The sequence below is a fragment of the Platalea leucorodia genome (assembly GCF_965183815.1).
Source record: "Platalea leucorodia genome assembly, chromosome: 9".
In the NCBI taxonomy this organism is placed as follows: domain Eukaryota; kingdom Metazoa; phylum Chordata; class Aves; order Pelecaniformes; family Threskiornithidae; genus Platalea; species Platalea leucorodia.
In genome coordinates, this window is record NC_138831.1 from 21,937,826 (window position 1) to 21,965,104 (window position 27,279).

Sequence of the window (27,279 nt, forward strand, 5' to 3'; positions counted from 1 at the left end):
CGCACAGTTATTTGTGCATTGTTTAGACAGTAAAAATATTGCTGCTCTGATTTCTTTAAGTTAATATGCTTTTGTATTAGAAATGTTCTCCTTTGAGGCTAAATTTTGCCTTTTGGCTTAAGAACAACTTCAGTTATTAATGTTTGAGGAGGCTTGTTTTTTCTCCCCCATATTGCTGAAGTTCAGTCGTTTGTAACAATGCAGTTTCGCAGATTGGCTTACTCTTTCAGCAGCACATTTTAACTATTTCCTTTGTTTTCTTTGACTGTTTCTTCTAACATGTTTTGAGAATACTTTTGCTATGGTTTTATTCAAACTTACTATATTCAAAAGGCATTCCCAGCAGAATTTTGGAATAAATATTATTCAATCTAAATGTCATGCTAGACCAGAAAGACAAGAACTTATGATCTATGAGACTTAAAATTTGATTTACAAAATGGCTTGGGGGTCTGAGAATAGCTGAAAGGAAAGTGCATGTTTTATCCATCTTAGTAACAGTATGTGTAAGGAAATGTTTTATACTTACTAATTACACTTTTAAAGTTGTACAGATTTGAAATAAAGCTCTGTTTGGCCTTTTTCAAAACTATTAGTTTAATCTAGTGACACACATAGGGAAAACATTACGTAAAAGTGGAGAATATTATGGTTGAGAAACTGGTGAAAATATTTTGCTATTTCTTCTAGGTACTTATTTGATTGGGATACTGCTGATGGACAGTTTGATGTTAAGTCAACATGAAATCTGAATAAGAATGTAAAAGCAGCTGGAAAAAATGTATAGTGCTGGGAAACACTTGTCTGAATGCCTGCCTCTGAAATTGCCTAGTACATGGGCTTTAATGTTGGTTGCTGTGTCTTTCTGTGAAAGCTTTCATGTCTGGGCAAGTGTGGTTCCCCCCCACTATTATTTTTCTGTTTTCTAAATCTTAATTAAGCAGATTCCAGTGAAGAAAAACATTGTGGAAAGCTGAAAGATGAGTCTATTGGATTAGTTTTAAATAATGCTTTCTATGTAAAAATGAAATCTTGCCCTGACAGAAGGTGCTGGTTATTATGGATACAATTGATAGCTGCTGTCTGGATGTAAGCAAAAAACAGACATCGATTCAGTTTTGGAAATGATGAGCTAGTATTTAAACTGGAGATAGGAGGTTTGTGGGTCAGGCTATGCATTTGGACAAATGTTGGATTTCAGACTGTGTAAACCTAAAAAAATATAGCTGAAATAAGACTATATACAATAGACAGTTCTGTGTGGCTACTGCAATTGATCACTAAGTTTATAGAAATGTAATAATCTTGTTGTGGTCATAAAGCTGAGAGTGCCTACCTGTCAGCTTAAAATCTTGGGCGTGGAGGTTTTTTCAAACAAAAATATTAGCAGGGAGTTATTGCAAGTTCTGTGTACCAAAGCGATACAGTTTACATATGGTAAAGGGAGGCAAAGAAAAACTTTGTAAGTAAATACAGAGTTGTTTGTTATCATTTTACTTTAAGGAGTCTCAAACACTGCAAAGTACCTCCCCATGGAGTTAATCTGTGGTCTTTGCCATGTGGGTTGCCTTCTGCACATTTAGATGGTTACTGTGCTTACAGACTTGCTGTGCCTCTGAATTGTTAGTCACATACTTAGGCTTTAAAATGGAGGTTGCAAAGAGAAACAGATGACTCAGATTTTAGTGCAACTGTAAAGTCTTCCTTGGAAGTCGCGCTTCCTGGGACTGTGGAGATGGGATTGCTCAGGGTAGATGTTTGACTCTGTGTCCTGCTGCAACTAGCTTGTCACATTAAGAACAGTGAATAAAAATATCTGAAATTAAAAAGTCCTTCTTGAAATCCTTCCAGTGTAGAAGTTTGACCCTTTGTGGAGAGTTGAGGATAGCTCCAGCTGTGTGCAATGAATTTGTAGTTTGGTGCAGCAGACATGGCTATGGTTAGTCATCTTTATTAGTCATAACTGCATTGCATTTTGTACTAGCAGTTTCAGGCATAAAGACTATGAAGATGTGAATTCAAATTGAATTATGCATCAACTGTCTTCTGTTGGTGGGGGTTGATAAGCAGCGTTGACACGGAAAATGCTTTACAGTTATGATTATGTAGACGATTATATAGATTTTTCAGATATAAAAGCAGGAGCAAGTTAAAAGAATGAAGTGTGTAATTCCACACGTGAGTTCATAAGTTAAGTCAACTGTGACAGGATCATTGCACCAAATTTCTGGAAGATATTAAAACGAATAACAGGTCTGCATGATGTTGCATATATGTGAAGACTGGGACAAAAATGAAATGCAGTCAGTCTTTTCTACAAGTATTTTAATTACATTCAGAATCAGTATTTCTGAGAAACTACCCCAGATCAATTTTTGATACAAGGCTTTAATTATGAACTCTCGTCCCAAAGACCTGCTCTGAGAGACAACAGATAAAAACAGCAGTTGCTCAGAAAATACTGGGAAGGAAAAGCAGCTATTTGAAAAATGAATTTTTAATTGCTGGTAGAATTGAGTAAGCACAAAATGAGATTTGCTGCTCCATAAGTGTCTTTCCCTGTGTTGTAATAGGAGCCCAGCAAAGAGCGCCACTTCCAAGTTTGTCTGTTCACCCATTGGACTCTGACCAAAGACCATCTCTAAATTTACAAAAAAAATGGCTTAAATAGCCACTTAGTACCAGTGGTTCATATAAGTGATTTCTGTATGATATTTGTTTAATGAAAAATTTTAATTAAGAGATCTTTTGAAGTGATTCTCATGAAAATTGGTATAGGTGCCAGAGTAATTCCAGCCTGTACTTAGTTCAGGAAGAGAGTTGTGCTTGAAAAAGCACAGTCTTAAAGCTAAGTCTGTTTCTGTGGTATTGCTACAGATTCTTAAGTCTCTTCATCCTGTCCATCATTTGCAAAGGAAGATACCTGTTCCGTTTCTTGTTGGGGTGTTTGAAGTTTTAATTTGTTCACTAATTGCTAATGGAGAGATATTCACAAAGGCTGACTTCATATCAAGATAACTTCTACCCCTGGCTGTTCTCGGTAGCCCCTTGGAGACAGAGGAAGGCTTCTCCAGACAGCAACTGAGAGCAGGGTCCTGTCTTCAGATACTCTGAGTTTAGCTCTGCAAGAGTCTTTCTCTCTTAAGTATATTCACTTTTGGATTATATTTTGGGAGACTTTCATCACTGCTCATCACTTGTGAAGATCAGACTGTTTGTTCCACTCTTGTTTTTCTTACGTGTTAAATAGTGCTATATCTTTAACATATATTGAAGACAAATTAATATTTGAAGCGCTCTGTCTCTGAAGGAAGATGTGGCAAAAGTTGCTGGTTTATTGTAAGTCACGTTTAGTATAATAAGACAAGATCTTAATGTTGTTTATTTAAGGAGAATATTTTGTTGTGCTTGTTTAATAAAACAATATTCAAATACTCATAATATTTCTCTTCCTTCAGCTGAAGGGATCAGAGCTAGAAATTACACTTGTCAGAGGTGGTTTGTGTCAGTGTGTTGGTCCAGCCTGTGCCTACGTCAACCTCAAAGTTTGTGTTAATGGGACAGAGCAAGGTAGGAACGTACCAGGTTTGATTTGTCAGTGGTGGTGTTAAAAGATTGTTTGGAAAACGGTGCGATGAATGTTGGAGCCATTAATTTGTTTGAAAGATGGTGCAAACTTCCTCCCAATAGTAGCTTTAAACACTTCTTGAAAATAAGCTTATTTAAAGCAAAACCACATGCTGTCCATGATGTCTTCTGATGTGGACCTGAAGTAAATATGCAGGTGTGCACATGAATTATTTATGTTCTGTGGAAGGGCTTGTATGTGAATATCTATATGGAGGCGTACACACTCTGGATTTGTGTGTATGCATTCACCTACGCTCAGAGTGTGTACCTTGAGAATTTTTAATTCTTGATATAATACTGTAAATGTAGGTGATGCCTTTCTGTGGAGGAGATACTGTTTTTGAAAAACTTAGATACAGAGATGAACAGAATACTTAAACTAGAGAATATAATAACTATGTCTTAACTGTAATCAAGAGATGAGTGCAGTGATGTTGAGTTATGTATCAAAAGGAGAGAAAACTAAATGCACTCTCTGGAATTTTTTTTCCTACATGTCTTTACAGTTCATGTGTCAAAGTAAGTGTGCTTTGTTTAACACAGTTACAAAGCTACTTACTGAATAATAATGAACGTAACTATATAAGCTGGTGGACATCTCAGAGGGCACACAGTCTGTCAGTTTTTAATCAATATAATACTAGATTATAATTCAGTGACATAAAAATTTGACTGCTTTCCTAATAAAAACAAATATAGCTTCCATACTCTAAATCTGAAATACACTTGAGTCTGTTTGCCTGTTTTCTTTCCTCTTTCCCTTTCTTACTAAAAAAAATTTCTATAAGATGCAGTGTTGCCAGTTTGAACTCAGCTTAGAAACTCCCTGGAAGTAATTAGAAAAAGTAATTAGAAAATAATTGAAATTTGGATGTTGCTTCCAAACTACATTTTAATTTCTTAATTTTGGTTTTAGATGGTGTGTTGCTGCTGGAAAATCCAAAAGGAGATAATACCTTGAACTTCACTGGACTTGTAGATGCTGTCTCCTGCATTTTTGGTCTTAAAAATTCAAAACTGACAGTTTTTAATGGAAAAACAGGTAAATGGAGTATGACAAGGAAAATGGAAAGTCATTCTAGCAGCAGCTAGGAGTTATTTACTGTATAATTTTTCTATATATATACAAAATTGTCAGGAAAATGCATAAGGAAATATTCTATTTTATAGTACTTAGCTTATGAGACTGTGTTTATGGTCACATCAAAATGTTTCCAAAAGCTGCTGCTAAATGATGCTCATCTCTTCTGTTATCTTATTTCCATTGCAGTTCTCATCAGGACAAAATCTGATCTATTTCAGAAAGTGTTTCCATCGGGTCCAGGCAATGCTATGTATTGATGGCAAGCTGCCATCAGCTTTTGCATACTTTTTTTTTCCCTAATGCCTCAGTAGGCAGGGTGAGAATTTAAATTGAATGCAAACTGCTGCCCGTAGAGGAAAAAAATGTTGCTTTTTCACCCTAGAGAAATTTGAGGATCTCTGCATTTCTTCTTTTTAGAAAAATCTGTGGAATATTATTGCAGCTTGAACTTGGCCTCTGTTAAGGCATGAAAATGTAAAAAGCCATCTATGGATTATATAGAGAGTTAGTTTTGTTCATTACAAAGATAATACAGCTGAAACAGAGTAGAAAAACATATGAAAGATGTTACGATTAGTGACTATGAGACCCTATCAGCAAAGTGGCATTCTGTCCCCTGAGATGAAGATGCTGTTTTATTATTACATTACGTATAATATTTCAGTACATCAGAAAAAGTTACAACTTAAAAATCGGCACACTGAGAAAAAGATTACGCTAGTAACCAAACACTTTAGTGAATAAATACAGAAAGTAGAGTACCTGTAGTGGCCATGCCGTGATATGACTTCAGAGATGTTTGACAGTAATAGTAAGCTCTTTGTATGTTCTTAGGGTTGTTTACAGGCACATCTTGAAGTTCAAACTTTGTTTCCACACTATTCATATTAAGTCTAAAATGAGTGACACAGAAATGATAAAATACTGCAAAAATTGTAATTGGATTGCTACAGAAACTTTTGCTAGTGTGTTTTCATAGAAATATTACTGAAGCAACATCTAAGAGGGAGATACTTTCATTGGCTGTTGTGAAAGGCTGTTTTGGGGTGCCCACAGGACTGCTAAGGATCACCAGTTCATGTCTACCTGTGACATCAGAAGGGGAATAGTCTTACTTGAGTCTGTAATGTCACTGTTACCATCTTGATCTTTAGTTTTCTTGCTTGTCTCTTCCTGAAAGTATTTCTAGAAGAATGTTTTGGGGTTTTTCATATTGGATGTAATGCACGTACTTTACTGTGATAAAACCTCTTTCCAAGTTGTGCTCAGCTGAACTGAATAGTTCTATCATACAAAATGATTATTCTCTGCTTTCGGGTATAGATGATTTATAGGAAATTCTGGATCCCTCAGTATCTTCCTTGAGTTTCAGTTATGTTTTAAAGCAGGAAATAATTTTCCTTGAAATAATTTTCCAAATATTAGTGATATACTTCATAGCAGTGTGGTATGTGCCTACAGAGGTGGGTATGTACTAGTGCAATTCATTACAGTACAATTATTACAATTCATTACAGTACAATTATTACAATTCATTACAGTACAATTATTAAGAGATGACCTGCAAAAGGCCAAGAAGAGTTGGGAAACTCTGATCTCATTCAGATTATAAGCAGTTTGATGCCTTATTTGGTTTGTTTTCTGCCACTAGCAGGAGAAAAGGATGCAGCATTAGTCTACTAATGCTAAATTCCTAAAGGAAGTTGTAAAGAAAATGTAAACCTTCTCTCTTCCTCAAAGGTTCTTTTCTGCAGTAGTAACAAAGGCTTTATTTCTTACCGTTCCATGTTGCTTTTGCTGCGTAGGTATCGTTTAGGGACTTTCCATCTTGGTGTGCTGATTTTAAACTTTCACTCTTTGTAAATGGTCTGGGCAGAGTGGTTTTTTTTTCCCTGCCCGCTTATTAATCACATGAAAATTCCCTTGGAAAGATTATATTATCAAATTCACTTTTGTTGTGATTTGGCAGAGATCTCAAATAAGTATTGATCAGTAGAAGATATGGCTCCCTGAGGAGTCAGGGTTGAAGGCATGTACAAAGAAAATAGCCCTTAAAGATGTTAGAGAATAGAACCAAAATTCATGATATTTGGTTTGGATACAAGCCCTGTGCATGGGTAATGTTAGGTGAGGCCTAATGGTGACTCCAGGGTATCCTTAGGTGAGGCCTAATGGTGATTCCAGGGTCTCTTTAGGTAAGGCAGGGGGTTGGTATCAGCCACTCTGTCTGAGAGGAATTGCAAAGAAAGGTCATGCACTCCGGACAAATTGTTGCTGAATTGTTCCCATGTGTGTTAATAAAATTGTGACCCAGTAAAACCATATTTCTGGCTCCTTATTTTCCTTCCTGTGGTTTTTAGGACTGTCCACTTTACTTGCAGTAATTTATTATCTTGTTTTCTAATTGTAACGAAGATTTACTTAGGGTTGCGTAATGGCACAAAATCAGGCAGTTCTTGTATTAAGGCAGGCTAAAATATGTCATGTCCCTGTTTTTCAGCGCAACATTGAAATAATGGGATAAACATTTCCTCCCCAACAGTGTATCGATGTATTTTGAGTAACTGCACAAACACTGAGCAAGGCTCTGGGATTTGTACTGACCTTCAGAAACTGAGAATAGAATTTGTCTCTTTTTATATTTAAAAAAAAAAAATCATTTAAAGGAAAGACGCTGGGCTCAAGTCCGATGGTAAAAACAGTTGTCTGTGGCTTTCTTTTTGCTCTAGATTGCTGAAAAGCTGAAAACTTTCTAAAATTCTTATTGGGAATGCTTTTTGACTTGCACTCGGCTTTCATGAAGGTAGCCCATATTGAAAAAGACCTATTTAAAAAGAAATCAATTTGTTTATCTTTATGGGAATAAATGAAGCTGTAAATCATGTAGGGCTTAAAAATGGGGGGGTGAGGGAAGGTGACGCAAAAATTCCCCTAGAAACATCTTAGTCCATGTCTTATTTCATCTTTTATGATTTTCAGATGGCTAATTTTTTTTTTTAATTCTATTCTTAGCACTGTTTTCTGAACAAGAGAACAAAAAGATTTTTTTTTTTTTTTAATCTTTAATTTTTAAAAGGCCATGAGGCTGTAAGGCACCTTAGAAGAGCATTATCACTTAAATCTCAGCTGCAGGGAGAACTGACTTTAAAAGTGATTTTAATATTGATGAGCACTTGTAATATCTGCTTTGTTTTCAAGTGTATTGTTATATATGAAACAATGATCCACTTTTTTCTTTTTCTTGCTGTTATTAGAGGGTTATATGAACTGACTCCATTGACAGCACTGTACATGAGCTCTTCCTTGTGAAAATGTCAGCAGTCCTGTAATGCAAAATGCTAGATTTGTTAAATACTCAAATCACCATTAGTGTAGCTCATGCCCTGTGGCCCTGGACAGATCTGCACAGATCCCGGCAACTGGGTAATGTCAAACTCGAAGTTCCTTGAGCCATGTGTTTCTTGCTCTGTAAAGCACATTGCTCACTAATGCTGCCTCCTACCCACGACCCATGAATTGTACGTAAATGGCAAGCAATGCTGCTTTAGGGTTACGCTAGGAAAAACCTACTGCTGACTTCCTTTGCATATGATGAAATCTCATTAATTCCTCTCCACCTGTTAATTTGGTTATTTTCTTGCTTTCCTGTAAGTAAAACCAAAAGCAAAGCCCCCTCCTATGCTTGACCACATGCCTTGCACCTCAAACATGCCAAAGAACTGTTTGGGTAGCTGGTGGATGGCCACCATCATCATAAAATCTTCATTCTTGAAAACTGAATTTTAGAAGCAGCAATGAAGTTCTGCCTTTTTCCTTAAAGCTTTATATATATATATATATTTATATATGTGTATATATATATTTTTAAAAGTTGATTTTTAAAAGATAGCATTTTAGACTCTTAAATGCAGTCCGAGGTCTCTATCCTTCTTTAGGGCAGTGTCATAAGCCTTCCACAGTGCATCGCACTTTAATGTTCTGTGGTAGTTGGCAAAATTTTGAGAGCTTGTAGCCTGTGATTACTTTTCACCTTTTTGGGGGTTTTGTTTTGGCTTGGGTTTTGGGTTTTTTTGGTTGTTTTTTTGTTGTTGTTGTTTAGTTGGGTTTTTGTTTGTTTAGGGGTTTTTTTGTTTGTTTGGTTTGGTTTGGGGTTTTGGGGGGTTTTTTTGGTGTTTTTTTTTTTTTTTTTCATTTTTAAGTTTACAAACATCCTTGGAAAAAGGAGTGCCACTTCTGCCCCTTTGAAATTCATTCAGATGAACTGATGGAAAATAGGCTTTGTAAAGCTTAGGCTCAATGACATGTGAGTAGGGCTGATATGGAATAAAAACCTGCTGGAAAGAGATGACAGATGTGCCTGTTCCATATGTACAGGGAATGCACAATTCGTAAAAGAAATTAAATTTATTAATTCTTCCTGGATTTGGTCTTTGGAGTTCTTTTGCAGCTGCAAAAGCTTTATAGCAGAGTGATGTTATTTCTCTATATCTTTAATGTTGTGGCTATCAGCAGCTTTTTTTACCGCTGTGATAGGCAGCTGCTCATGTAGGTAGTGCAGAATGCAGCCTTACATATTTAATTTGTATTACAGAAACCTCATTGGTTTCTCATCTGAGTGCTTTCAGTGTGCTAGCATTAATTCTAAAATCCTTTGAGACATGGGTCCTATTTTGGGTCTGATCTTCCACCATTTTCTAAATATGCATGGCTGGAGTCCTCTGCTGAATCATCAGCTATTGTTGGCATTAAACACAAATATTAATGCAGAGGGCATTATTCATGAGCTAACCAGCTACTGATTTTACATTTCTTGTCAGCTGGAGTTTAATGAAGGAGATGTCCTGATGTTGCACAGTAACACATATCCAGTGCTGCTTCAGCTAGGGAAGTCAGGGTAGAGGCAAAGCTCATAGGTTTTAATTTAATGAGTAGAAATGGTTGGCTTAAGTGAATAATTTCTTACTTGTTTTAAGTTATTTAACTATTTTTATTGCATAAGTAATCATGTTGTATATTTATGTGCATAAGAAATGTTATGGAGGAGATAATTTCCACAGCAGATGAAGTACTCTGTGTTGTTAAGAAAACAAAGTATTTCTGCACAAATTCCATTTTTCAAAATGGAGAAATGCTCTTTCTTGTGGAAGGAGTTGTGAAGAGGGAAACACTTCCACAGTGGCATCAGTAGTTAGAAAGACTCATTGTCAGCTAATCGAGTGAGAACTGGACCTTGGCTTCCCTGTAATGGCCTGACTGGTCTCATTTTCTTTTTCAGAACTGATAAACAAAACTGACTTGCTTAGTCTCAGCGGAAAGACTCTACATGTGACAACAGGGTCAGCACCTGCTCTGATCAACTCTCCTGATGATCTGCTCTGCCAGTATATCAACTTGCAGTTAATGAATGCAAAACCACAAGGTATGTAGGATAGTGATCTCTCCTCGTTTACAGGCTGAGCTTTTTGTGATATAAGTTTTGGACACCATCACTTACTGATGAAGATAAGTACATATGTTTTTATTGGTAGATGGTGATTTTGTTTATTTTTTCCTACTATTTGCTTTCTAATAAACACAATGTTTATATTTAGCTTTTCTCCCTCTTTTCATAAAAGAAAAAGGATAGCCAGTTTGAGATAAGGGACAGCATTTAAACATGAGCCCTTCAGCACTGTTTCCCTGTTTCTGACCATCAGCTCACCTGTGCAGCTTATTTTAAAAGGCTGAGTCTAAAACTGACCAAAAATGAAGGAGGAGCCAGCTCTTTACCAAGACATTGTAAGCAGCCTGTGAAACATTCCTTAGTGCTATTTAAAAGCCAAATGAATTGTGTTATTAACCTGATCTGGAGTATAGATATGTGTGTGTCATTGTTTCACAGCTGCTAATCTTGTAACTTCTACTCTAACATTGCAACAGCTATGCTGTTAGTAACTTGCTCTTAATCTCTGCCCTGGTATGACTCCTTTCTGGACTGTCCGTATGGAATCTTCTTGACAGTACTGGGAACCTACCTGGACCAAAAATGTGTTTTTAACTGGGAATTTGATCATCAGAAGGTGCTTTGTGAGCTTCTGTAGTTCTTAGTGGTTTGTGTGTCCTATTAAAATATTTCATCTTTCCCAGTCTCCAGGTTATCCTGTTGACCCATGTAAAGAATTTTGCAAAGTTTTATTTTGTTTGTGAAGCTGTTAATAATCACTTCTGCTTCTATAATTCATGAACTTATTTAGTGAATATCTGTAAATAGGTTGGTATTGGTAATTACTCAGCACTATGAAGAAACAGAGATGAAATGGAAGAATAAATCCTAAATTTCAATTTACCAAGATAAATGAAGTAATATCATTCCTCACCAATAGTGATTCAACTGTTTATCTTGTTCAGAATGTCAGAAAGGAACAGTGGGAACTCTTCTAATGGAAAACCCTGTTGGTCAGAATGGATTAACGTACCAAGGTCTTCTACATGAAACGGCAAAAGTTTTTGGGCTCAGAAGCAGGAGACTAAAATTATTCCTGGATGAAGCGCAAACTCAGGGTAAGCACAAACTTTTGGTTTGCTTGTCCAAAGATACTTGGAAGTTTTTGTTGAGGAGCAGCTAATGTAGCCTGAGATCTAGTTTAATTACTAGATGCACTCTATTTACACATTGGTTTCTAATTTTGCCCAGTAATTCAATGTTTATTTAATAAAATCCTTTAAGCACACATATACATTTAGAAATTCGAAGTTCTAATGCATTCCCTTCATGAAATGGCCAAGACAAGTTCCGTAAAAGTTTCTTCCTTTTGAAATAGAAAGGTCAGTTAGCAATGTAAATGGTAGTTATGTGCTGCTGTGACTAAGCAGAGAGAGTGAATCTCCTCCTAGATGGGAGTGAGTCTAAAGTGTTGAGTATTTTAAGAACCTGTTCAAATTGTTCCTGTAACATTCATATTGTTGCAGATATTATTTTTTTACCTTCCTTTTGGAGAATGAGAGTGGGTGGAAGAGAGTATCGGATCTATTTTAGAGTTGCGTGAGTAGGTCAGACTTGGTAGGATACAGCAGCTGCAATTCATTCAGAATACCTGCGAAGTGGGAAGCTTCATCACATAGTTGCATATCTGAAATGTTCAAGAATCTTCCAAAACCACAGACAGATGGTGAGGCTTAGAGACAAAAATTTCTGATTCATGAGAAAGATAAGACTAAAGATGTCACCGCCTGTAGTGCTAAAAAGTTGGACCTGAGAAAGATTTGGCGCTTTATTTGACAGGAAGAATGGATTGGAAACTACGTGATAAAAACCCCAGATATTTCTGTGTATTCAGGAAAATTCAACTCTTTGAATGAAATGATGTAAAAGATTCTATCTCCAGTTTATCATAATGGCATGATTTACAAGGAAGGATATATGACACTTAACTTACCACGTTAGCTTACCTGTCCAGAAGTTAGACATCTTGTTTAAACTAGTTATCTAATCCTAGGATGGGATGAATTTCCTTGGGAGGTGCAGCTCAGCTGATGAGGGGAGGAGTGTAACGCTCTCACGTAGCTCGCTAAAACCCAGGTCACTTAGCTATCCACCTGGGTTGAAGGGATTCAAGTAGGATAGATTAGAATCAGAGCAAGTAAGGTGTGGGTTCTTTTGTTGTGGATTTTTGGGTTTGTTTTTTGGTTTTTGTTTTTTGGTTTTTGTTTGTTTTTTTTTTTTATTTCATGTCACCTGAACTCTGTTTATTCAAAAGCCATTTATGTTAAGTAAAATGGATCTCAAATGTTGATGAGACTTTCTAGTGATAGTTTGAGCTAATGCTAAAAATAATGTGCTGAATGGTGTTAACAGACAGAGAACTGGAGACTGTAGTGTTTAGAAACGGCACAAGGTGTAAGAACCAAGTGTATCAACCACATTTCATTTGCATAAACAAAAAATGTATTTATGTGTGAAACCTTGCTGACTAGGAATTTAGCCATTCAGGAGCAATTGATGTTATACATATTTCTTTTTTGGTTTCTATTATTGTTACAGGGCAAAAGGGTTCACAGCAGCATATAACTTAGTTAAGATACTAAAATAAGTATTGTAGGAAACTTTTGAGCTTTGACAGAGGGAAGTAACTGACAAAACAGGAAAATTTATAGCATATAAGTCTCAATTTAAGTAAGGATTTTCAAAATGCCTTTACCTAAAAGGGAAATCACTGTAACATTTTTGTAATATAAATTCTCCAGAACTATTTGAACTTCAAATAATGTATATAAAGTGACAATTCATGATGATGTGAAAGATCAGATTTGATAACTCTTCAAAGGCTAAAACTGATTTGATCTTTTTGAGACTCAGAATGTAGAGAACTTGGTCCTGGAGGTTTATTTGCGTAGCTAACACATGCTTATGCCATGCAGCTATGCTTCTGCTATCTCAGATTTACTTCTCACCCTGCAGCTCTTTAATAACATTTTTTTTTTATGGTGTAAACACTGAAATGGTTGTACTTTATCTTCAGATCTCTTTATACGATAAATAAGTGCTGCACATAAAACAAATATTTTGATGCCTCTGGAAAACATTAGTTCAATTAATGGTTATCCGTATTGTTGCAATTTTGTAATCCCCTATTCATGTTTTTATCAATATATTTCACGGTCTCACCTTCAAAACAAAAGAAGTTCAGTCTCTTGAGTAGGTTTTTTATGGTTTATTCTAAAAATAACACATTATTTGCTGTTAACCATTTGAAACGTTTGATGAAAATAACCCATAAATTGGAAGGTGGATGCCTGTTTTATAAAAAGAAAAAAAAAATCACTTGGTGGAAAATGAGTTATCATTTTTGAAAACATTATAAATGTTGTAAGGTACAAGCAGTTGGGCATCTGCTGTCTATTGCACAAAAGCTTGCCAACTTTTCAGAAACAAATGTGGTTTTCACCCCCCTTTTGAATATTGGAAAACTATTCCATAAATAAATGTCAAAGTGGTGAGCGTTGCTTATTCATGAGATTGAAATATGCGTTACAGGTAGCTGGTTCAGAGACACATTCGGGATGAAGGCAATACTTTTTAATGTGCTAACTTCAAAGCCTTCCTTTGGAGGAATTGGCACAGAAAGGACGATGCCCTTACATTTTGTTGATTAAATCAAGTTTCCAATTTCTAAAAGTAATAATTATGTTAAATACTGTTGAAAATAGTAGCTTCACATAGTTTCTCATTTTTCAGGATTTTTAAATAATTAAAAAAAGACTTTGAGACCAAGTTTGTAGTTTGTTTGGCTGCTTCTGCAGACCAAAATAACTTTTTTACATACTGATGTAACATTTTTGTGGGGAGGGAAGGAAGGTTAATGAGGGAATAAAGCCCTAATTGCTGAATCAGATTATACCTCCATTCCTGTAGTTCTGTAAATGGGTATTCAACTGCTTAAAGCAGAGCACTACACTGGAAGAGAACTCCTTAAAAACAGTACCATCATGATCCATAAGAGCTTCTTAATTCTTTAATTAATAGATTGCTTTTAAACTTCAATGCACACTATATCTGCTCAATCTAAAAATGAAATATTTTTTGAAGAAAGATGGGTGCCTTAATGTTAGAAGGAGCGTGCATACTGTTACATGGAAACAAAACTCTTTGCTGCCATTTCTAGAATCAGTTTTCACTTGGACATCATGTTACTGAAAACTGAACTGCTTTTACATTATCTCCATGGATGCACTGCACAGGCTTGCCTCCCCCCAACACACACACACACACATACCTTGGTCGCCGTCAGCTGGAGGTGAGCCCAAGTTAGAACAGCGTGAATATCAGACGTCAGTCCTGTGATACAGTGCAGTACACTGCAAAATTGTTTCTACTGAAAAAACACCCAGCCATTCCGAAGGTTATTAACGGGTCATTTGTGCTAACACTACTGCCAAAATTTAAAATTATCTTTTATTTGCTTGTGGTGTCTATAGGGATTCTAGTGTGCGGAGTAACACCGTAACCTCTTGATATGCTTTTGCTTTGGTTTCAGTGGATGTATTCGTGGTTACCGCTTTGAAGTTTCTTACCACTTTGAAGTTTCTTGGTAAAGAGACCTCTGATATATTTGTTATTCAGATTACTTTTGTTCCAAAGCTATACCTCCCAGTATTCAAAACAATCTGCTCTGTTATTGAGGTAGTTTGCTACAGCTGACGGGTGCTGCGAAGCATCGAGCTAGCAAGCATTAAACTTCTTGGGAAAAATGCTCTGTAAGGTGGCAAAAATAGTGAAAGAGATTTCCAGCTCCCACCAGCTTTGCAGGTGACTTTTTCTGTAGCCACAAAGTGTGATAAATCTGTGTTTGTGTCTCATAAATAATTATAAACCCTGAATCAGCCTGTTGGAAATATACTCTATCCTTAAAAGAGGTTTGTTGGTGAGACTTTATCCTATTACTGTTCCAAACTATGTGCATATAGCTATGAAAAGACTTAAAGAATTGATCTGGTATGGTATGAAATTCTTCAGGCATACTCGACAAGACTGCAACATTAGTTTTTCATCAGATACTACTATGATCCTTACTTTACGTATAGAACTCAAGTTAATGTATGCATGTTCTTATTCTTGTACTCTTTATCTTCTGTCAGAGATGGGATACTAGAGGAGATGGATCTCTGTATGGCCATTCTTACATAATGTTTATAAGGGACTCTGGTTTTCAGTGCATTGTGTTGTATTGTTAATATTGACTTCATTGCATTATAAAATAATTTTCTGAACTAGATACTATTCTGTGTGCGTATGAAGCTGGGAGCTGCGGGCTGACACAGGCTTTCAAAAAATTCTGCTTTGTAACCTAGAACAGTATCTTCAACTCTCGCAACGGCAATCCTGATGTGTGGTGACCCTTCCTTTAATGCACTGGGCTTTAACAAGAGGGAATTTTGAGCTGAGCAGTTTCTGTCCAAGTCCCGTTTTGATTGAACCAGTAGCACTGTCAGAATAAAGGAAAAAAAAAAAAAGTGTTGATAGTTTCACATGTAAGCAAGAGTACTAACTGTGTTCTGTTTCTCTCTTGTTTTTTTTGGTTCAGAGATCACAAAGGACATCTCCATGAAGAATTTGAACATGAAGACTGTGTATGTTCATGTTATACCCACCACAGCTGAATGTTGAGAATTCCATTTTTATGAATAAGACCATGTAGACTTTTTTCCACAAAAGAAGAAGTCAAATTAAATTAGTATGCTTTTAGATTAACATCCAAGCTGTGTATGGTACTTTTAACATCTCAAATTGCACACAGGATGTTTTCTACCAGTGCATGTCTAATATGCTGCTCTTTGGTTTCAAATACAATGTATTTTCATTATGTTATCTTATACTGTAAAAGCTGTTCAGACAAATGTGAGAACTCCTTAACCTTAGATATCTATGCAGTAATTTGCCTGAAAGAAATGGGACTAGTACCTCAGTGATGCTGTTCTCTGCCTGTCCTTTATGCAGGGGGCATCTTTGATTTTCTAAACCATGGGTAACCTACAAGGCTCTATGATATCTATACCATGTTACAATAGTGTGTGGCTGGTGATTTAAAATACTCCCTAACTTCAACACTTGGAACAATAAATTTGCTTCATCTCCAAACTCTTGTTTCTCTGAGTTCAGAGTACTTTGCTTCCTTACATTTTCTAAAGACGATAACGCTTGACACACCATATAGATCAGGAAAACCTAGAGAAACTTGACATCTGAAAATGCCCATACTGAATGCTAATGACTGTTTGGATTGTGATACTGTCAGGTTTTGGGAATTTTGTTTGGTTAGGGTTTCTGGGGAGGGTTTAAGATTTAAAAGCAGTTTTAGATTGAAAATAGTGTTGGGTTTCTAGTTTTTATAATAGTCAATACAACTTGCCAAATGTTTTAGTGTTAACTTGTATATCTGTAGGCAAGTGAAATAACAGGCAACTGTTTTTCAGTTTGAGGATGTTTTTTGGCTAGTTAAACTAGAAACTTAAGCACACTTAAATTTCACTGCATTTCAATAGTGTTGTTAATTAGTGTTGAAACTTGCTATTGTACAGGATACTGAACGTGAGAAGGTATACGTGCATGCAGCTGCCTTCGCTGCTGTGCCTTTATTAGCTTCCTGAGAACAAGATTACGTACACTGCGAACAAGGGTATTAACAGAGAGTAACGTTTTGTAAGAGTAACAAAGTCTTGCTTAGCATGTTTTTCCATTGCTCTGTGTTCTTCATCTTTACACTATGAATATAAACCAAAGCTTTTTTTGTGATAACACTATGTTAGTGAGAATAACTACAAATATATGTTCTGTGTAACTACTGTGCTCTAGTGGACCATACCAAAATTGTAGGGACCCGTTGGAAGTAAATCAAGTCTCTGGCATTCAACTTACATGGAATTTTTATCAGTATTAAAAATGTCAGTGCCTGCACCTACTGAATCACTGGCCTGTTCAGTTTATTGGATATTGCCCTCTACCTTTCCCTGTAAGTCAGCTTGCTTATCTTTTTTATTGACGTAGTGACATGGAAATCAAATTGGTATTGATTTTTTTTTTTTTTTGTCACATTAAAAATGTCCAGATTATGTTTTCTGCAAAGGTAAGATTGCTATTCCTAAGCTGAACAACTTCATTATTTATGGAGAATAAATGAAGATGGCGAATGATTCGAATCTAACCTCATTCTTAATGAGACAATCTAAGGGGCCAACATTACTTGCATTTTTAAAGAGTTATTTGGGATTTAGCATTTTGTGTGTATAATTTTTTTGTTCCAAGGATGTTGGCTGGCCAAGTTCTGTGTAAGGACTGGATTAGATTTTATATATATGTATGTATATATATGCTTTCCAGTGAATTAAAAGCCTAGCCAAGATTTATGAATTCACTCTGAGTTACAAACAGAAAAAGATAATCTTCCAATAGAACCTTTTTTCTTTCTCAGATATATTTATAGCTGCTTAACGTCAAAAATAATCTGCCCTTAAGAGAAGAAATACTCCTTGTGACCTTAGTCCAATAATCTCATGCTTCACATGAGGTATAGTTGAATTGGGTTTCCTGGATTTTCTTTAAGTAAATGACTGCTTTATGCTGAAATGAAAACTGGCCTTTCCCTTGACTTTATACATGAGCTTTCTCTGTGAAGATGTTCTGCAGAATAGCACTGCCTGTGATGCACTGTTAAAATAGATGAAGGCACGCTGATAAAACTTACTGTCAGAGGTAAAGGATTTAAATTATTTACTCAGAGAAAAGGGGTGAAGGAAAAATATTGCTGATAATTCTGTATGTGTCCCTTAGTTCTTCAAGACCTATGCAAAGGCAATAGGCTTTAAGACAATGTTAGCAAAGACACCACTTTATTTCTGTAGACCTGAAATTAGTCTAATTAGTTTGTGCATGAGGCTGCATGAAGGTTGCTGTATTAGCGTAACTACCCATTACCTGCTTCTTGGAGAGTGTTTATGGAATAATAGAGTTTATACTGTACTCTTTAGAGCAACCTAAAAACCAGAGGCAGGCAAGCCATTAGTTCAAGAAAAGGAGATGATGATAGACTACAAACTAGATGTGAAGCATAGTGGTTTTTTTCATCCTGTTTCACCACAACTTCATGTGCAAACAGAAAGCTGGAAGAATGCTTTCCTGTGGGTTTCTAGTCTTACCACAAAAAAAAGAGACAAAATATGGCCAAAAAGATAATGGAATGTTGAACTGCTTTTACAGAGTCTCCACAGTGTAGGTACAGAGTGCACCTGTAATGTAACATTTGTATTCAGATGCCATCTTAGCAGAGGGACACTGCCTACTTGGCACTTCATATTTGAATAGATATGGATGTCTCCTAGATTTGTCTTAATGTTATCTAGCTGCATTTGTTTCATTTTAGTAAAATAAGGTATATATTCATATTGCTTGAGCTGGAAGTAAATGGTACCACACTTTGAACAGCATAAGAAAGTACTTCTGCTTGCTCTCACTGTGCGAACAGGGAATGGTGAAAGTCTTGTTCCAAGTGGCAGTGTAGCACAAAGGATTATCTTTCACAGAAATGCAAAACTCTTCCTTGTCAAGGAGTATGTTCAACTAGCCCTAAATCTGTCTTTAGAGAAGTTGACCCAAGAAATCCTTCAGTAAGATCTGTTTTTCTTTTCCAAATGAGGCTTGAGCTTAAAAATTACAGACGGAAGACCTTTAAAGTAGATGTACTCTGTAGGGCATGCAGTGTAAACTACTACATTAAAGCTGTTGTCTCTCCGTGTAGCTTGATTGTGCTTTTTTCCTAAGGTGTTGATTCATTAAAGTGAAGTTGCTGCTGTATGGGTACAAAGTTATGCTACCTCTTTCTTTCCAGGGTTATGGACTTAATTTCCAGGGTCAGAAATAGTGTGTGGTGCTTGTTGGTGTTTCCCTTGCCCTGCTTCACCTCAGTCGCCTTTCTTCACGGCACATGCTTTTCATTGTTCCTTTTTTCCTCTTCTTTTTCCGTTCTCTGGTGGTGGTTGTTGTTGTTGTTGTGGGGTTTTTTGTTTGGTTGGTTGGTTTTACCTTGTTGCTTTTAGTTTCTCAGCTGTGGCTTTCTGTCCACATCCACATACTCCTCATGGGCTGTGATGGCTGGAACAGAAACTGAGGTGTGCCCTTGCACTCTCCACTCTGATCATATCACAAGGGTGGAAATGCCCATAAATGCCATTTCTGTAGGATCGGTAAAAGCTGTCAGAGGGGAAAATTCAATGTGCTTAGGACAGGTAATGGAAGAATGAGACCAGAGTTTATCAGAGGACACTGCTGAAAATGCTTCTGGGTCAGTTAACTTTACATCAACTTTGTACATAAGTAGTATGTAATTAAAAAAAAAAAAATCTTGCAGAATTATAGCTTAATTTTACTTTCAGCTGCTGCTCTGTTACTTGGTTATGATCTCTTATCTCTAAAACATACTGACAGTGAACGTTAGGGACACGTTGTGACCCAACTGGGTGAACTTGTGCTTTTTCTACCTTCCTTCTCCACATCCATTTTTAGTATTCTTTTTTTTATTCTGGATAATATCTAATCGTTGCTTGAGAGAATTTGTCTCATGGGATCTTGAAGTGGGAAAAGTTTCTTACTAATTTTTTTCTTGAGGTTTCCTAATGCACTTCTGTAACCTCATCTAGGTTGGGCTAATAATAGTATCTTAGCTTGATGTGATACTCTTCAGGATTTGTATACTTCAATTAGCTTCCCTCTTAAATAGCTTGTTATCCAAATTAGGTCCTGGACCACTGTTGCCTCTCTCTGCGTAGAGAAAAACACTACCTAGGCACTCACAGAACTGTGTTACGCCATTTATTGTACTCTGTAGGAGTTTGTATCCTTGAATTCTGATGCAGTCTGCTGACCTTCCACTGTTGCCTTTCACCTGATAGCAGTACAGCACTCTCCATTTTGAACTCATTGAAATGGGTGCAGCATCCAGTGATCTGCAAGAGCTGGACTCTGCTGAACCAGCTTTTTGCTGTCGGGGAGCTGTAGGCACTGATACAAAATAGATCTGTTGTTATAGCTGTATCCAGAAATTGTGGTGCTGTGGTTTAAAAAAGAAAAATGGAGACATCCTTCCCTCTCTGCCCCACCCTGGCTGTTCCCCCCCCCCCCCCCCCGCCATTTCCCCTCCTTGTCTCAGAAAACACCCCCTTGAATCTGTGGAGGCTGGTTTGGGCTGAAAGTTCAAAGCCTGATTTGCTATCTGTCCCATTTCTACCAGATAGGAATTCACTAGCTGATCCTCATTGGCACCCTTGACAGCATATTTAGCAAAAGGGCCTGGCATTGACTGAGACTGGTGACAGGATGACATCCTTGTCAGGCTTAGCCAAGATACACCAGCAAAGCCATGCGGACAGTATAGCAACAGGACTGTTTGTTCCCTGTCAGTCCAGTTTCCATCTTTCCTCAGAATAAATCAATGTAATGGTGGGTCAGGCTAGCTATATACCATAGTAATTTTATTTCCTTTTTCAGCTGAATGTACACAGACAAAAACTTGCAATTCTGTTTTGCTTTCATGCAGTAAAAAAGGAGTGACTATTGGTATCTCTCTGCAAGTAACTTCCTTCCAGAGAGAAGAATGGTTTTAAGGAGAGAAAAAAAATTAGTTTCTCCTCATCCTGTTGTAAGTTGAATAGCAGCTGTTCAGCTGTAGGGCCCTTTTGCAACTCAGAATCTCTCTGGTTTTCTGTCAGCAGAGGTGGCATCTAGGTATCCTTGTCATTACTGGTTAAGCACAAAGCAATTATTCAGTATGTCAAGTAATTTTTTTGCTCTTTATCTTGATTTCTTATGGGATAGGCTTGACACTGATTAAACAGATTGAAAAAATCATATATGCAACTGCATAACAAAAAGTGAACTTCAAAATAGTCTCAAATAGTTTCCCTTAGCATGTTTTTTTCAAAGATGGAACGAAAGAGCAAGCAGCACAGTATCATCCACGCATGGAAGCAGCTTTACAGTAGGAACACTATTTGCTGAGTTAATTTTACTCTTGCTGTGCTGTGAGTGGTGGTTAACTGGGGTTGGGGGGAGGGTGTGTCTTCAATTATCTAATGTTTTCCCCAGTTACAATGTTTATGTAACCAATATAATTATAGCTTTTATGTAATTGGGGGGGAAAAAGGTTCCTATTTCAGTATGTCTGGGTATTTCAGTTAATTTCCAGTCTCTGTCTGTACAAAGTTCTAATTAGGGGTCACAAAGCTCCTCAGAAGACTTCTAAAATTCCTTGTAGATGCAATTAGAATAAAATTGCCCCTAAATATATTTTAATTTTTTTTTAAAGACTTTCTTGGGTCAGAGATAAGGAAGTTCTGTATATATTATCCCAATTTTGCAGTTTGTTCCAGTTCTCTATAGTGTTCAAAACAGTGCAGTCGAAATCTCCCAAATAAGCAAAATGCACCTTGGCACTTAATATTTGCTACATTTGATCAAGTGTGACAGCCGGACATCTGTGCATAAGGTAGTTCCACAGAATATCATTTGTAGTATACCTGAAGGACAAATTTCCTTTACTTTTCAAGTCAGCAATTTTGCACAGGGGAAGACTATCAAAATTTAGAGATGGAGCATGTGTTGTGTGATTAATAGTGCTGGCAAACCCCCAAATCATGGGATCTTTGGGACTTACATTGCCTATGGATATCATATGCCAGGCATTGCAAGTGGGAGGAGGGGAAGACAGAAACAGCATGGCAAATTTAATTTAGGAGATCTTATACTGCAAATCTTGCTTATGGACATGATATAGCCTAAACAAGGATGAAGGATCCTGAATATTCCTGAAGATAAGCGAATGTTTGTAGGATGAAAAAGAAATGTTGCTTACTGTGTCAACTGAACAAGCCAAAAAATAGGCTTATGCTCTTAGAAACCAAGAGCTTTACAGTAAAGGGAGTTGCAATGGATTAGTATTTAAACAAGAACTAATAATTTCATACTTGTGCCAAACAACACAAGTACCAAAATAAGCAAGCACTGGGCTGTATAAACAAGACTATCTGTAAGATGATGAAGTAATCTTTCCAGTCGAGTACTGATAAGGCTCCTACTGGAGCACTGTGTCCAATTTCGGCAACCAAGCTATGAGGAAGATATTGACCATTTGGAGGGAAGCCAGTGAGGAGAAGCAGGAGTAAGGTCTGGGAAACGCGACCTGTGGGGAAGGACTGAAAGAATTGGCATGTTTAGTCTACAGCAGAGAAGACTGAGGGTGAGATGTGGTAAGTTTTCCAATAAATAAATAGTAATTACAAAGAGAATAGTAATGAACTAGTTTTCGAGAGGCTTGTGGTTAAAGTGGATGGGAATTTAGGCCACACATGAGGAAAAGCCTTCTGATGATAAGGATAATCTGTCCCTGGAATGGCTGGCCTAGGAAGGTGACAGGATTTTCATCTACAGGAGCTGGAGGTAGACTGGAAAACCTCTCAAAGCCTTTTCTGACCCATTTTTTAAATGTATTTTGTCACCTAAGGAAAAGATGAGTTCTCAGAAAATTCTTGACAAATTTCAGCCTGTAATTAGCTAATTATGAAAATTACTGTGGAAAGAAGAAAATAAACTGTTTCTTGCCTAGAAAGGATGGACCAGATGATCCTTGAGGTCCCTTCCAACCTGGTATTCTGTGATTCTATGATTAATTCTAAGGTATGTTTTCTATTCAGATGTCAATAATAATGCGTCCATCATTCTGATGTCCGAACACCTCTGTGGCAAATTGAATGCTTTTACTGCACTCTATTTGATTTTATATTTAACTATATTCTAATGTCATCTGAAAGAAGCATGCCAGCACAAATGCTGCTTAGGTGAGTCAGAACTGCATTTGGATATACATAGTAGGCTATTTTGTATGTGGTTTATCAGCTATTATATGTACAAGCCAGATGCACTAGCAGATTTTGCTGGCAATATTTGGGTACCTTCAAGAATCTGTTATTCACCTGATGTGAATGACAGCTAGCATCTAACTTAAAAGATCAGCTCTGTCAGAGGAATGAAAGTGGCTGTATTAAAGGTATAGAAAGGGGATTTAAAAAAAAAAACAACACAGGTTATATTTATCTATGTGCATGATGGCTGCTTGCCCCAAAGGGCAACAGAGAGGACAAACTCGAACATTTAGCTTATACTGCAAATCATTGGATGATACAATTAGTCTTGTGGACTTGGGAGGAGCTTACTCCTGATGTTAATTCTCCAAATGAATTAGCACAGAAGAGTGTCTTGGGTTCCTTTATCCTTTTTTTTTTTTTTTTTTTTTTAATGGCCTTTTTTTTTAAACGTCTCAGCTGCTTTGCCCTCCTCTCAGTGGCATAAACTTACAGTTCAAAACTAACAAAGCAGATTAACTGGTAAACAGCCACAGGAGTTTCTATTTTCCCCACCCTAAATTTAAATTAAGGAAAAACTGAGTATCCATCTGAAGAAAAAAGTCAAAAAGCAGCCATGTAATGTCTCTTACACAGTGATTATGCGAGGATGTAATCACTGATGATGGCATGGTATCAGAACTTCTATATTTGTGATGTTTCAGGTGTACTGATGGTCAACATCACAGGATTAGTATTCTTTTCTAACCTATGTCCAGCGCTAGACTTTCTGCATTTTATAATATGGAGTTCTGAATCTTAGTTTTACAGAAGGCCTTGAATCTCCTCCACTCCATCGCTGAGTACAGCCACTGCCCTGTGAACCTGTGCTTTCGTTTTTATCACTTCTGTTTTTAGCCAAAAAACACCGGCTATTTCAGACTATACATAATCCAAATAGATGTCTTCCTTCCCCCAAGGAAAATAGCAAAGAACCAGTAACATTCACCATTAAAAAATGGAAACATCTACAAAAAGGTACTACAGATGTAGACTTAATGGTCTGTGTCCAAATTACATTTTTCTGATGGTATCACCAAATACAAAATACAAACACAAAAGGCATATTATGAAGAACGACAGCAATTTTATCAAAACTGAGTTTGACAAAATTGTAAAATATTTAGCACTGACCTCTATTATTGTGTAAAATATTGTTTTCTGCCAGTCTCTTAGTGGATGCACAGGCCTATAATCAGGGTAGATTTCTTAGGAGATGTACTAACCTCAGGTTGCACAGGCAAACACTAAGGATCCCAAAGCATTGCTTCCCTTTTCCGTATTTCTCCGTGATGGTACATTGCACATTGCAACACCTTTGACTGTGAGCTTGTTTTCGCAACTGGCTGCAGAGTGGTTTTTCATTCCTGCCCTCCTATTCTCGTTTCTTCTGTATGGACTCAAGGGATTATTAGACTCAAAGCTACGTTTCTGGGCTTGTCTCTGTGCTGAACCTGAAAGGCACGAACATGGTGACTGCTGCCAGGGGGTCCAGTCTTAGCATCATTTTTTTGTTGTTGGTTTTGTTTTTTTGTTTTGTTTTGTTTTTCCCATCACTGACAGTTTGAATGTCTTAAGAATGATAGTCATGTTACTTTGCTGTTTTCCAAAAAGGCATTTTTCAGCTCATGGTTCAATAATGTATATTTATATTTTTAAAGGTTAAGGGTCTCTTTGAAGATTTGGCTCTCAGTCTGTCATGAGTTAATTCCTACTTGCAGATTACTTTTGTGATGTGCATGAGTTGCTAAATGAAACTGTGACTTTACTCATTAATTACATCATGCATATGTGACATGAAGAGTGAAATCATTGAGGGGGAAAAAAAAATCCAAAACCATGATTTCTTTCAAGGTGAAGAAATATGCTGATTATTTTGTAGGTTTGCATTTTTAGAATTTAATACATTAACTTGAAGCCTGTGAGTCTTGTCCTGTTTCTACCTAGCTCAGTAGCAAAGTATCAGCTCTGTCTGCTATATTCCTCCCAAAGCTGCCATTCAGAGCCTGAATCCCAATTAATCTTTGTTATATGATGTCGAAACAAAAACAGAGAAACTGACCCAGGAGTCAGTAGCAGCAAGTTAATTCTTAAATAGTTTCCATTATAACAGGAGGGGGGAAGAGGAGTGAAGTAGGAACAAAGTGAAAGATTTTCATGCAGTTTTATGTAAGGAAGAGAAAGAGCAGACGAGGGGACAGAAACACAGAGTACATGCAGTCTTTATTGCAAGATTGTCTCCTTAAAGCAGATGGTTTTAGGGCCAAAGTAATTTACATGGGGCAATAATATCAAACAGGTTTTGTACATCTTTGTAATAATATGCCTAAAATATTGTCAATTTAAAACTATTTTTACATGGAATAAGAGACACTGAAAAAATGTGTCAATCCCTTCCAAACAGTTATTACAATATTTTATAGTTGTAGCTAGCGGTTTTGTGTTACGAGTCTCTCAGCATTTTCCTGTATTACACTGGATATTATCAGTAGAAGGCAGTTACAGTGGGCCTTCTCTTTTCTGGGGGCGGTGGAGGTTGGTAATATGAAAATCTTAATCGTATGGTAATCTTAACAAAATAAAGCAAATGAATCCCATTTTTGGGGTCTAAACAAAGTGCAGAGCTGTAAGGTAAACAGAATTTTCTACCTGCTCATGTCTCTTATTACAGTACTCCAGAACTGGTTCACAAATTTTTCCAGCCGTGTTGAATATATCCCCTGACTCGGAAAGACTTTCTCAGAGCAGTACCTTATCTCTGTTCACATAAATGTTTTAATTTAATTAATAAAATGCAGATTTTTAGCACGTATATCAGCAATGAAAGGTTATCTATGATGCTGGTTGTTTCAGAAAGGAATTGCTTCCCAGTGCCAGAATTTAGGACACAATGAAATCACAGTGTGAAAGTGGTGATATCAGTTAGTGTCAGTAATAGTTGAAGTAGTCATCTGAGCACAATTTTATTGCATAAAGTGTAGTTGTTCTTATTTAGTTTTGATTTCAGCATCATAAAACTTGCAACCAAGACTCAGACTTCCCTGCTGACCATTAAAGGTAATGATGAAACTAGAGAGAGACAAAGCCTACCATTAGAGAATGTAAGAGATCATTTCAAACTAGAACTCAACCATTTTTTGCTTCTAAAATAAAGATCCTAGTTCCTGTCTTTCAAAAAATAAAGCTGTACCAATGTTCTCTGAAGACCAGCTAGTTTGAACAACTGTTGCATTTAAGGAAGTCAAGGGATGTTACACAGAAGAGCTTCTTGCAGGATGCACTGCTGGAGCGCTGGTGAGTGATCACAACTCATCAGTATTATGCTGAGGAAGAAGAGGCAGTTTCTGAAGCAGACAAATCTTCATCTGTCAGTAGCTTTCCAAAGAAAGTTAAAAGCGGCACCTTGGGGTTTTTTTGAAAAATTAATAGAGAATATTAATTCAGAGGTGGCAAAAATAGAGAACATGATACAAATGGGTGCATTTGGGAGAATAAATTTTTATAGCTGTTTATCAGACATACATAACTTGACCAGGAGTTTATACTTTGGAAATCAGGAGTTCCATAAAATGCAATTCAATACAACGAGTATAAACAAAAAGGGTGTACAGTTGGAGATAGATACAGATTTAAGCAAGGAAAGTGAGTACTTACTTACACCAAAATAAAAATATTTTGAAGTTTAATTAGTGAAGCTCTTAGGGATTTAAGGTCAATAAAAATTAGTAAGGATTTGAGATGAGAACTGTGGTTGCTGATACATGTGCACCTATCTGAGCGTCATTTATGGTTTCCTGTTGGATAGTCTATTTTTCCTAATATAACAATGATATTAAAAATCACTTCCCACGGCTCATCTATATTTACCATTTTGAGCCACATCAGTGTAACATCCCTCATCCTCCCATTCTTTGAATAAAGCTTGCTAGTTAAAGAAAACCTAGACCTGATATGCCTCTAACAGCTGAGGCTGAAACAGTCCAGGAGTTCTCAGCAGAGCAGAGTTGAATTAATCAAATAACTTTTTTACATCTCAAGTACAATATCTAAATTGCTGACCTTGAAACTTCTTAGAAATATCAAACTAAATATGAATTTTTTCAACTCCTTGAACTATTGTCTCTATTTCACAAATGGATAAACCG

The 27,279-nt window shown here is 36.7% G+C and overlaps 1 protein-coding gene across 1 annotated transcript in view; it reads left to right on the forward strand.

Annotated features, from left to right (window-relative positions):
- Window positions 1–16,297, forward strand: part of IARS1 (isoleucyl-tRNA synthetase 1) — a 110,182-nt gene extending 93,885 nt beyond the window's left edge. Inside the window, exons 30-34 of the mRNA XM_082322249.1 lie at window positions 3,459–3,570; window positions 4,547–4,672; window positions 9,990–10,133; window positions 11,102–11,254; window positions 15,775–16,297. Coding sequence (XP_082178375.1) covers window positions 3,459–3,570; window positions 4,547–4,672; window positions 9,990–10,133; window positions 11,102–11,254; window positions 15,775–15,857 — 618 coding nt within the window. The 3' untranslated portion in view covers window positions 15,858–16,297. The remainder of the gene's footprint in view (window positions 1–3,458; window positions 3,571–4,546; window positions 4,673–9,989; window positions 10,134–11,101; window positions 11,255–15,774) is intronic.
- The last annotated feature ends 10,982 nt before the right edge of the window (window positions 16,298–27,279 follow it).